Raw genomic sequence first — 12,347 nt, 5'->3', positions numbered from 1 at the left:
TTTGGGGAAAATCTTTATCCATGAAGGTTCGGAGATGACTGGAAGGATGTGTTTTTTTCCCTCTTTTTTTAAATTTTATCCTCAATTGGACTGCCCAATCCTTCTTTTTCTTTCCTTTTTTTTTCTTTCTCGTTTTTTTTTGTTTCAGTTTAGTGAGTTTTTTTTCTTTATCAATAAAATTTCCAATCTTTTTTTTATGATTGCTATGAGGAGTTGTAGTTTCTTTTGACCATTGTATATATAACAGCATAATATTTTACCTATTTGATTTTGACATTATATACTTTATGTTTTTGTTATTGCTGTTTATATGTCTTTTATATTATCTACTTGTTAAACTCCTCTTTTGATTTGAATATTCTTTATTTGAAAATCAATAAAAAAGATTGAAAATGGAGACAATACTGGTTCATAGATTAATTGGTCATTATAAAATTGTCCTGTGATTAGGCTAGAATTAAATTGATTTGCTGGGTGGCATGGGTCAGAAGGGCTTATTCTGCACTGTAGCTCAACAAATAAATAAATACATTTTGTTGAGACTCATTTTTGATGGACTGCTATTGCAAATATTGCCTCAAAAAGGTGACTTTCTATTGGGATTGCAAACAATGGTTTGGATAGGTGATTTTTTATAATAAACTGAAAAATGAATTATGATTATTGCTGATGTGTTTTACAGTTTCATGCTTGAAATTAGTAATTCGGTTGAGAAAAGTGATTCCAGATGTTCAAAATATACCCCCAGGTCAGTTTCCAGTCCCAATGTTACTAGCCAGAAATTAGATTGTAAAGTTTAAAAGGTTAGTTGTATGTTGCCAGCAGATAAAATTGCTGTTTCACCACAAAGGTGATGTCACTAGATTTAGTGCAACGTGCCTGAAATGTACAGTGAGACTCTTTCAGCTAAGTAGAGCAATACAGAATTTCAGGGCAGGTTAGACCAGTTGATTGTTGTCACTTTATATAATTACTGTTAATGTTGGACATCTGTATCTTCAAGTAAAATCTCTTTTTGCATAGACTGCTGTGGAGTCTCAGAACATTAACTATTGTTTTACTGAACCTATTTAATATAAATACAACACAACTAAGACCATTAGCCTGGTTCTTTCTATGACCAGCAAATGACCCAAGCATGGTGGTTTCCTATTCAATGCCTTCTGTTTCCTGGAACAATCTTCTGCAAGGAAAGCATCTCCCAGATGTCTGAAGCCTTGCAACATAGAGATGTACTGATTTTAAAATAACTGGGATACCTTGAGCACAGAATTTGGACCCATTATCCTTGGTTTATTGGTCATCAAAGTGATTAAAGATTTGTGAATATCACTGACCACGATATTCTAAAGTGATCAAACTATATATATATATAAAAGTTTTTAATTATATTTTTAGTAAAAATACTCAACCTCAAGGAAACATTCAAAAGCAATTAAATACATTTAAGTCAACTCATTAAATCAAACAAAAAGAAAAGAAATTAGGCTGCACATGCCCTTTTGCCTTCAGCCAATTTTCTCCATTAAAATCAATGGACCCTCTGGACTTCTGCCAGGTTTAGTGGGCAGATTTCCCAGCCTATCTGCTAGGAACGGTGCAGGTTTGTACTCCCTCCGTGGCTGAATACAGTTGTCCAGGCAGCAACAAGCAGCTGAGGAGGTGTTTGGGGCTTCTACCTTTACCCAGATATCCCAAATATCCAAACAGTTATGCAAGCAAAATACAGTATTTTGTAGCAACATCACTGGTGTTCATTTCCATTTATTCTTTATGTATTTTCTTTAGAGATACGGCATGATAATAGGCCTTTCCAGGCTAACGAGCCCATGCTGCCCAGTTACATCTATGTGACCAAGTCACCTACTAACCTGTGCATCTTTGGACTGTGGGAGGAAACCCAAGTGGTTACAGGGAGAACATACAAACTCCTTACAGACTGTGGCATGAATTAACCTCACTTTGCTGGTGCTGTAAAAAAGCATTACGCTAACCGCGATGCCACTGTGCTGCTCCCTTTTTATTTAATAGATTCCAGCAATCTGGTTTGCAGTGTCAGAATTGGGTTTGAGACAGGCAAAGAACTTCCAATTTCCTAAAGATCCTTTGAATGTTAAATACTAGCTTTGAGTAAGGTTTTACTTGTGCAAGATGTAGTTTGTATTTTCACGTTAAATGATACTGACACAAATCATTCCCGCATTGCAGACCAAGTACATTGGTAGTGCTTACAGGTTATGTGGCACTTGGAGCAGTAATCTTTGCATAAGCTATCCATAAACTTCAAGCAGATTGCATGACCTTTGTGCATTCATGGCACAGAGATATCTCCTATATGATTCTAGAAAAGTATTTTAATACATTCAATTCTTGAAATACTCTATGTTCCTTGCAGCTGTCAAGAGTACTGTGCTTATGTTTCCATGAATCTTTTCAAATAAATTCATTTATAACTATATCCTGATTAATACTGCCAAGCAAATTTGAGGAGCATTATAATATTGTCTATGGTTAACATTGTTTTTATGTCATGAATTTAGAAGCAACTTTGCACCAACATTTAAAAAAAAAGAGAAAATGTCAGCACCAAAAAGAAACCTGCCAAGCTGGGTAAGACCAAAACTAGAGGTCATAGATTAAGGGTGAAAGTTGAAATATTTAAGGAGAATCTGAGGGAGGAACTACTTTCACTCAGAAGGTGGTACAAGTGTAGAATTTGCAGTCAGTAAAAGTGGTAGATGCAGGTTCAATTGTAACATAAGAGAAGTTTGGATAGTTGCATATATGAAGACGGGTATGAAGGGCTGTGGCCTGGGTGCAGGTACTTTGGACAAGGTGGAAAACTAGGCCAGCACATACTGGGGAAGCTGAAGAGCCTGTTTCTGTGCTATGGAGCTCTATGACTCTATACTGGAGATTGTTGATGTGCTTAAATATTTAAAGGCCAAGAGATTACATTGATGAATTTGCAATGGTTATTTATTTTCAGGACATTTCCTTCATTCCCCTAAACTCTTCCCTAACACAGAAAACATGGAAAAGCGTCAAGCAGGAATAATCTGAAAATTATATTAATAAATTAATTGTTTTAAGGTATTTATAATGAAAAAGTGCATAATTCTGAGAATATACATACAGTACATCTGTACACAGAGATTGCTGTGAAACGGGGACACCTCTCATTCCCTTATTAGGAGGAGAGAGAGAGGCTGTGATATGTCAAATACCGGGTGAATGAGTACTGCAATCTTGCGTCTTTATTGATGCTTTGCTGCACACTTGAGTGCTCAGTGGAGGGCGCTAATGTTTTTTTGGTGGGGGAGGGAATCGTGTGTGGGTGGGGGAGCTGGAGGGGGTGCTTTGGAGTTCTAACATTTAACTGTCATCTTTCTTTGGGGCACTCCTCTGTTTTTGTGGATGTTTGTGAAGAAAAAGAATATCAGGGGATGTATTTGTATCTATTTCTCTGACATTAAATGTACCTATTGAACTGTTGAAATGCAGAGCCAACTTAGATAATTGTCACTGAGAAAATCATCTTCATCAAACTCCATGCTCACATCCATGCAAGACTAAGGGCTGAGTATTTCAAGTCACTACTAAGTTACTGGTCTCGCTGAAATTAAAATTGCTACAGAGGATACCTCAATAGCTGTACTCTCTCACACAGAGTAGTGCCATCTCAATGAGAAGTGACAATACAGTAGCAAGAAATATAAAACAGTCAGTGAAAGTTGTGGATATTTTTGTTGTATGTGGGAAAGAGCACTGGGAAGTAGAGCTTAAGATCATTCCAGTCACAATCATATTGGAAGATTCAACCTGCTCAACGATGCTATAATCTATTGAACCCCAATTTTTGGGTTCTGAGAACACTGAATATACTTGGTGTGTGTATAAGTGACGTGTAATCTTCTTCAGTAAACCAACTTCACAAAATGCAGCATCATTAGTGGGATGGATTGATCTTATCAGTTCAACCTCAGACTCTATTTCCAAGGAACATCTCACTCATTCTCTAATGGCAGTGATGAGAAGAATCATTATATTGTCAGAGAAAATAAGTCTTGAAGACTTAGATCAGAGAACGTAGAACAGAACAGCACTGGAAAAGGCCCACCAGCTCACAATCTTGTTCAGCATTTTAAATTAGTAATCGTATGTTCAGTAATTATTGATTTCTTCATGCACAAGGACAAACAATTCAGCTAATTTGTTAGATGTGATTCCATTCACCTTAATTTTCTCACATTCAGGACGTAGTAAAAAAAAAGCACCATTAAATGAAACAACTACTTTTCAATTTGGGTAGCAATGGTTTCCGCTTATATAGCGATTTCCATGCCTAAAAGTATCCCTAAATGGGCCAATGGTTCGGGATAAAAATGAATGCCTGGCCCAAGGATGGATGGGGCTTTTTTTTAGAGAGGTAACTAAAAAGCTTGGTAAAACAGTGGTGTGTGGGGGGGGAGGTGTTAATGAGTAGACTGGGATTGAGTGAAGAGACTTCACAAAGTTACTTCGGTGAAAAGAAGGCAGGGAAAGGACTAAGATAATAGAGTTGTGAAATTGGGGATAGTATTGGGCAGATAGTGGAGCTTATGGTAATGGGAGAGTTTCTATATAGGCAGTTATAATTTTAAGAGGTTTTTAAAAATGAAAAAAGATAATAAGCTTCAGCTACCGTTCTAGGAGCTGATATAGATCTGGGTGACGCAGAAGTGTGACATAGTTTGGAAAATATGTGGTTATCAGAACTTTAAAAGGGCTGCAGTTTTAGAATTGGTTTTAATTTATTTTTGTCACATATTCTGAGGTACAGTGAAAAGCTTGTCTTGCATACTGTTCAGGCAGATGAAATCATAGCAAAATGCATCAAGGTGAAACAAAAACAATGACAATGCAGAATAATGTGTAATAGCTACAAAGAAAGTGCAGTGCATGTAAACAATGAGGTGCAAGATCATAATGAGGTTATGAGATCAGTGGCCCATCTTATCATACTAGGAGCTACTTAATAGTCTTATAACAGTGGGCTAGAATCTGTCCTTGAGCCTAGTGGTAGGTTCTGCCCAGTGGAAGAGGGGCGAGGAGAGAATGTCCAGGCTGGGTGATGTCTTTGATTATGCCGGCTGCTTAACTGAGGTAGCGAGTCCATGGGGTGGAGCTGGTTTCTGTGATGTACGGAACTGAGACCACAACTCTCTGCACTTTCTTATGGTCACCAGAAGACCAGTTGCCATACCAAGCCGTTATATATTCAGAGAGGGCGCTTTCAACAGTCATTCAGGTGTGAATTAAATGCAATACATTGTGAATTTGATTAGGGTGTGTATGAGGGTTTTACAATATCACCAGGTGGAAATAATAGTTAATTTGGAGAAGGAAAAAGAACTGATGGAAGCTCAGTTCTTTGGCAGATGGAACACTGAGTTGGAAATGGTCCAGTTCAACAGATGTCAGTAGCTGGAGAGAGTCTGGAGTAGCTGACAAGAACTTGGAACTTAGCTGATGACTGTGCTTCCCTGACACTGAATGTCTAATTCAGGTATCCACATACAGGCAGTCAGGGGCTCGAAAGTAGCAGTGGAAGGAGACTGGGAGATCTACAAAAATGACTGCAGGTGCAAGAAATCTGGAGCAAAACACACAAAGAAATGAAAGTAATGGAGGAACTCATCAGGTTAGGCAGTGCCAGTGAAAGGAAATAAATAGTCAATGTTTTGAGCTGAGGGAGATTGTTGGAGATAGGGAAAGGCAAAGACTTCCACAAATGTGAAGAATATAAATCATGTTCCTGGAAATGTTTGCCAAAGCGTAACATTGTCTGTGAGGATCTGATCATTATCTCTGTACTTGGGTAAATAGCAATCAGATAATCTTTCCTTCTTTCTTTCCAGATCTGAAAGTTTTGCCATCCTTTTATACCTCGCTAGATGGCTGGTCTTAATAAATACGTTTTATTATTATTGTTTGTGAACTCTTTCACAGATTAGCACGGTAATAAAAAATTCTGGCCTTTTACATACGTCTGATAATTGTCCATCACAACTCCAGCTAACTTGACCCACATCAGAGGAAGAACATTGTATTGTTCTCACTTCTGTGACATAATGTCATTAATTTACTAAATTAATATATAGAATGTTCTTCAAAATGTGGTTTTAAAACTATTGTTCTATTGATCACAAAACAGTTGCATTTATACTGTGGAGGCACAAGAAAATGCAGCTGCAGAAATCTGGAGTAACAGTCTACTGAAAGAACTTGGGATTAAGGGGGGGTGTGTGTGGGGGGTGGTGGTTAGGAATTGATGACTTTTCAGGTCAAGTGCCTGAATCTGAACATTTATACTGTGTTACAGGTGTTGTTCAATGGTTAATTGTTTACCCTGGTGTTTTGTTTCAGTGATATTTGAGAAATAGTCTATTATAAGCTTCTGGCTAAAAAAATTCAGGCAGATTAAATGTAGCAAATAATGCGCATAAATTGGACTCAATTACTCAAGCTTCAAGAGGCAGATTGCCAACCTTGGGCGCCGCAGTTTGGATATGTCTGCTTTACAGCATTCTGCTAAAATATTGTTCACTGGTTTAACGGAAAATTATGCCTTGGCCCTAAATTCATGTTGAGTGCAAAAATATTTGTAAAGAACGGTCATTTTTTTTTTGTTTCTTAAAAATCCCCTTCTTTTTTCCCCACTTTGAGTGAGATCAATATTTAGACTTTTTTTTTAATTAAAAGTGGTTAAAAATTGGAAAGTGTGCCAATGCTGAAAGCTGCACTTCCCTGTACAACTGCTAAAATTGGAGTAAGGTCAAGACCCTCTATATGTTACTGATGCTGGATTGTTGGGTTGCCCTCTGAGATTTCACTTTATGAATATGTTGAATTTGGTTGGGCTTTTGAATTTGAATTTGATAACCAGCTCACTAAAGAAAGCAGGGCCTGCTTTGGCCTGAGTTCAGGACAGATGCTTTACACATTCTAAGCATAATGCTAGTCAAAGCAGGGGATTTATCAATAGGCGCATTGTGTACCTTATGCAGGCAAAAGCAACTTGTATGCTGAAGCGTGTTTGCTGGTTAGCAGATGTCATGTCAAAGTTGCAGACCACTTCCTTCATAGATTGTACTTATTTCGAAACAGCAAAGTTTTTTTTTCACTCACTCATAAAATGACTATTATAACCCTGCTTCATGAAGTTTCTAACTGTTCACCTTGTTGTTTAATTAGAACAATTTATAGCCCCAAAATTAATAAGGTCAAATAAAAGGAACTGTAAATCTATTTTAAGCATACAGGGTGATGTGGGAGATGAACTGGTGAAAGTTGGTGGGGGTCTGGGGGAGGTGTGGAAGGATTGTGGGGATGGAAATCACAGATTTGAATGCAGCTTCACAGGGGATCTTTATCTGAGCTGAAACTGATTTTTTAAAAAGAGAGAAAAAGCTTCTCTTCCCAAACTTGTCAAATGATTGTTCAGGCTACGGAACTATTTTATATGCTGGGATCAGAAATGTTGTTGCTATGGTACACATACTAGAGGAATTTGACAGTCCAGAAGAAATTGCTTTGTAAGGCCCTATACGTTAGACACTACAAATACTGTAAACAGTGGTCTGTAATGAATATGGGTTAAATTCTCATCACCTACCTTCTGAACCATTTGTTACTTTTATATTTTCCAAATCTGCATCAGTTTGGCTCTCAGAAACCATATCAACTACTTCTAAGTGCGATTTGAGTTGGAAGCTTGCCAAATAGCTACAAATTCAATATTGTGCATTTTTATCTTGCAGAAGAAAATTGCAATGTTTGAACTTGTGCTGCGAGTTTTGCTCCAGGTTATTGAAAATCAGTCTGTATATTTAGCTTCAGAAATTGTTCTGGTGCGGTTTTACTCCATTGTTGAAATCTGTCAGCATACTGTATATAGCTTCTGAAATTGTTCTGATTGCCAGAGTTGGCCCAATCATTGGCCTTTGAGGTGGAGTCAACATAAAATGTTCATTCAGTGAAAGAATTTATTATGCTGCAGTGCTGTTCAGTTGGAGTATTTATAGAAAAAGGTTTCTAATCTCTTATTGTATTTGGCCTTCCTTATTTACTAGCTACCCACAGATCCCTATTAGCATAAGATCCCAAGGAGGAATGGTGTCAAAGTTAACAATCGCTGGGATCCAAGCTTCACTGACCCCAAATGAATGCCATTTAGGAGGTCAGGACTCCAGATGAAGAATCACTATCTTACCAGCACATCAGCCTCATCCTGTAAAATTAGAGGCAGAAAGAAATATAGTAAGGTTGCCATGGCAGACTAGCTGGACACCAGTCATCTAATCTTAATTATATTATGTTAAAAAAGAAAATTATATGCAACAGAGGAAAAGAAATTCAAACAGTCTGTGCATTTTTCTTTTTTTGTCTTTTCATTTTAAACAATATGTATTCAATTGATGCTTATAATAACAGTTAAGAACAGTAGCAATACTCAACAGAACAGGTAGCATTTGTGCGGAAACAGCCATGGACCTTTCATGACTTCGATATCCAATAGCACTCACACCTATCATGATGAAGAGTATCAAGGGGTTGGTCATGGCTAGAACTAATTGCTGCCTGACCAAGGGCTCTGACTCACTGCAATTTACATACCACCACACCAGCAGACAGAATCTCATTTGCTCGCCGCTCTGGCTATAGAGTACCTAGACAACACCTAAGCATACAGGATGTACCTGATAAAGTGGCCGCTGAGTTTATGCTTGTGATCTTTCACTACTGTAGCCTGTCTACTTCAATGATGGACGTGTTGTGCATTCAGAGATGCTCTTCTGCACACCACTGTTGCAACATGTAGTTATTTGAATTACTCTGGCCATTCTCCTCTGATTTTTCTCATTAACAAGGCACTTTCACCCTCAGAAAGACTGCTCACTGGATGTTTTTTGTTTTGTTGCACCATTCTTTGTAAACGCTATTGAGACTTGTACGTGAAATTCCCAGGATATCAGCAGTTTCTAGGATACTCAAACCTCATCACTTGCTCTTGATTAACTAACAAAGGCCACAGATGTTAATACAGTTTAATCTGAATAAGCTCCTGAGTATTGAGCTGTTCTCCCATTAAACTATGGCTACAGTATAGCAAGAGGTTAGAAAAAGATCATCTAAAATAATTAATGTCTTAAGATGGATGTAATCATTGAGAAAGATATTGCCAGTGGTTCTCATAACCTTCATTCATTAGTCTGTGTTTTAAGCAAATGGAATGAAATGAATGATACAAATATTGATATAACCTGCCATTACTCATTTTAAATGTTGAGGCATAGTATACTACCTCTTGACAAACTATTGAGTTAAGTCTGATCTGGATACTTTTAAATCAAATGTATAGTTGTGTAATTGTGTATTAACCTAAGTATTAACAAGCCAGTCCACTTTGTCTCTGCAACTTAACTACCAGCAGCTGAACATGTACTTGCAAGTACATGTCCAGTGTAACAGCAGACTGGTATTTTATAGAATCAAATATATTTTATTCTTTAAATATATTCTAAAATTAATTTACTTTTAAATGTTGCTGTTCCTTTAATCCCAAGGATGTGTGCTATTCACTCACTCAATTATTACAAACAGCCTTCCTATGTTGACTCTCATCCCAGTTATGGAGCTGTACAGCACGAGAAGTTGTAATTGTGTGTATTTATCATATTTATCAATGTTTTTAATATAAGATTACTAAGACTTTTAGAAAGATATTGGCTTGAACTTGATACTGAGAATGCCAATTATTTTTGTTATTTTTAGACTGAAATACGATTGCGTTGATATCCATTTTGAACTCTCTAGGAATTGAACAAGTCCTTCATGGTTGCAAATCCACTTGAGTTTTATACTTTCCACACATGGAATGGAAACGCCTGTGCAGTGTTCCTAAATATAGGTGTTAATTTTGTTACATCATATTGCTCTGAGATGTACCTGCTATCGCATTCTCTCAGAATAGCAATATTTACATTAAAATCAAACTGTACTTTGCACAGACCTTCCAATGTTAGCAACATATTATACAGACAGGGGAGCTTAATAGTCTTTAAGTGGCCACATCATTTCACAGAAAGTACCTTTGTTTCAGTTATCATCCTCCACAACTACCTCTCCACCATCTGCTCTGCTACCTAGACTAACTTGCTTCTCTCTCTTCCAGTTTTGATGAAAGGACTTTTACCTGCAGTGTTGACTATTTGTCTTTCCATGGATGCTGCTTGATCTGCTGAAGTTTTCCAGCATTTTCTATTTATATTGTTAATGTGCAAATAACACTTCTCCCCAATGTGGAGAGCAGGGAACACCACTATTTGGGTTGTTTCGTCTTTTGGGTCAGCCACTCTTGCCTTGACCTCTGTTTTCATGATGTTCCCTTCCACCCATACCCTGACTGAGGTTGTTGGATCTTTCTCCTCATTTGCCGACAAGCTATCTAGAACAAAGCTTGGTCCAGAATTTGCATGGTGTTTCTGTGCGGCTGTTAGCAGGCAACATCCTGGCTTGAGGCCTAGTCCTTGTTATAGCCAAGGCTACGCAGCTCCCCTGCCACCTGTCCCTCCCAAATGCAAATAAATCACTGAATCGTACTTGCAGCATTCCATTTTAACAATATCCAACAGGGTCTTGCGATCACAAGAAAAGCGACTAAGACAGTCAGTTGCTGTTAGACTGCACACTGCCTCCACACTCCAATTCCTCCAGTGCCCTTCTAATGCAGACAACAGCATGATCCATACCAAGTCCAGCTCCTGCAGTTTCTCCGCCAATGAGCAACTCTCTGATGGAGCAGAGCTGCAGTACTTTAAGTTCATCGTGTCCAGCAGGGTTTTGCGATCTTAAAAAAAGTACGTTTAAAAAGGGCAATAACACCTTTGGTTAGCTCCGTAGAAGCTGCTGTGATTGAACACTCTGCATCTTACTTGTTTGTAATATTTGTTCCACGTTCTGATGTTTGATCTGAACAGCAACTGAACCTCTTGACCATGTCTACATGCTTTTACGTATTGAGGTGCTGCAATAATTGATTAAATATTTGCATTATCAAGCAGATAAAGTGCACCCTACAAACTGGCCACTGGGTGTACAGTATATTGCTTGTAGATTTTAAAAATTGCAATGTCTGTGTTTGTGTAGATGTAAAACTTTTCACCCTTTAATTTGATCATCATCTTCAGCTGAAGGAATAACATTTTACTATTCAGACAAGCAAATCATTTAATACAATCTTCACAAGACTCCCAAAATTTCTAAAAATATAGCTGGCTTTTGCACTTCAGAGAGCATTGTCAATTGATAATGTCACAAGACTTTTCAACTATTGCAGGAATGTTACTTTGGGGCAGTGTTGGAGCTCAAGATTCAAATGGATTTAAGATGCAAATCTTTTCAAGAATGTACAATATGTTCCCTAACAGTTTCCTTACTTGAGCTTCTGTCTCTACAAATCAGAGAAACTTAGAATGGTGTACTGTCTCCCATACACCATTGCTGAGTTCTCTACGCAACGTTAGTTCCATATGTCCAGATTTTGAATTGTGGCCAGCTCTCTCCAAAATTGTTTAGCTATAAAAATCCCTAATATCTAAAATTTAACTGTGGTTGTGCATATTGAACTTCTGGTAGACTTGTACTCTCTGCTCCCAGCTCAACTAAAAGGTGGCCTAGAGATTTTTACACCTAAGATAGATATTTATGTGCCCTTGATTCTTACAAAACTATGAGTCTGGGCTGATATTTCCAGCATCATAGATATAATACAAATGGCATTTGGAAGGAATATTACTCTACTTTCAGTTGTACACGTCTCTGGCCCTCAATATTAATACCAAAGTTTATTGTCTTTTTATCAAGCTTGATTATCTCAATCTAAATTAGTGAAAATATTATAACCCAGTATTAAAATTGATATTGCATATTGCAATTGCATTACAATTCAGTAAGATTAATCATCTGGTATTGTTTTTTTCCCATTATTTAGGGGAAGAATTGGACTGTTCTACTGAGCACTGCCCAGTGCAATTTGAACCTCTTTGCCCTGAGGATTCAGTACTTGTCAAAGGATACACACCACCAGGACAGTGCTGCCCAACACCTAGTGTCTGCCAGTGTAATAAGGAACCCTGCAAAGAAAAGGACTGTCCTTTTGGTCACCAGCAGTTTCTGCTTTCGGAAGCAACAGGAATACCAGGAGAGTGCTGTGACGTGTACGAATGCAGACCAGGTATATTTCTTTTTATACAAGTTACTGTAGTTAAAATTGAACTAATCCATCTGCTATAAAATTGCGCTGT

The 12,347-nt window shown here is 37.7% G+C and overlaps 1 protein-coding gene across 2 annotated transcripts in view; it reads left to right on the top strand.

Moving 5' to 3' along the window:
• Positions 1-12,347, top strand: part of LOC132383848 (cysteine-rich motor neuron 1 protein-like) — a 224,707-nt gene that overhangs the window by 138,250 nt on the left and 74,110 nt on the right. For both annotated transcript variants that reach the window (XM_059955055.1, XM_059955049.1), the window contains one exon: positions 12,035-12,277. In XM_059955055.1, coding sequence (XP_059811038.1) covers positions 12,035-12,277 — 243 coding nt within the window. The remainder of the gene's footprint in view (positions 1-12,034; positions 12,278-12,347) is intronic.

The sequence above is a fragment of the Hypanus sabinus genome, chromosome 2 (genome assembly GCF_030144855.1).
Source record: "Hypanus sabinus isolate sHypSab1 chromosome 2, sHypSab1.hap1, whole genome shotgun sequence".
NCBI lineage: Eukaryota > Metazoa > Chordata > Chondrichthyes > Myliobatiformes > Dasyatidae > Hypanus > Hypanus sabinus.
The sequence above is the reverse complement of the archived record's forward strand: the minus strand, read 5'-3'. Positions and strand labels throughout refer to the sequence as shown.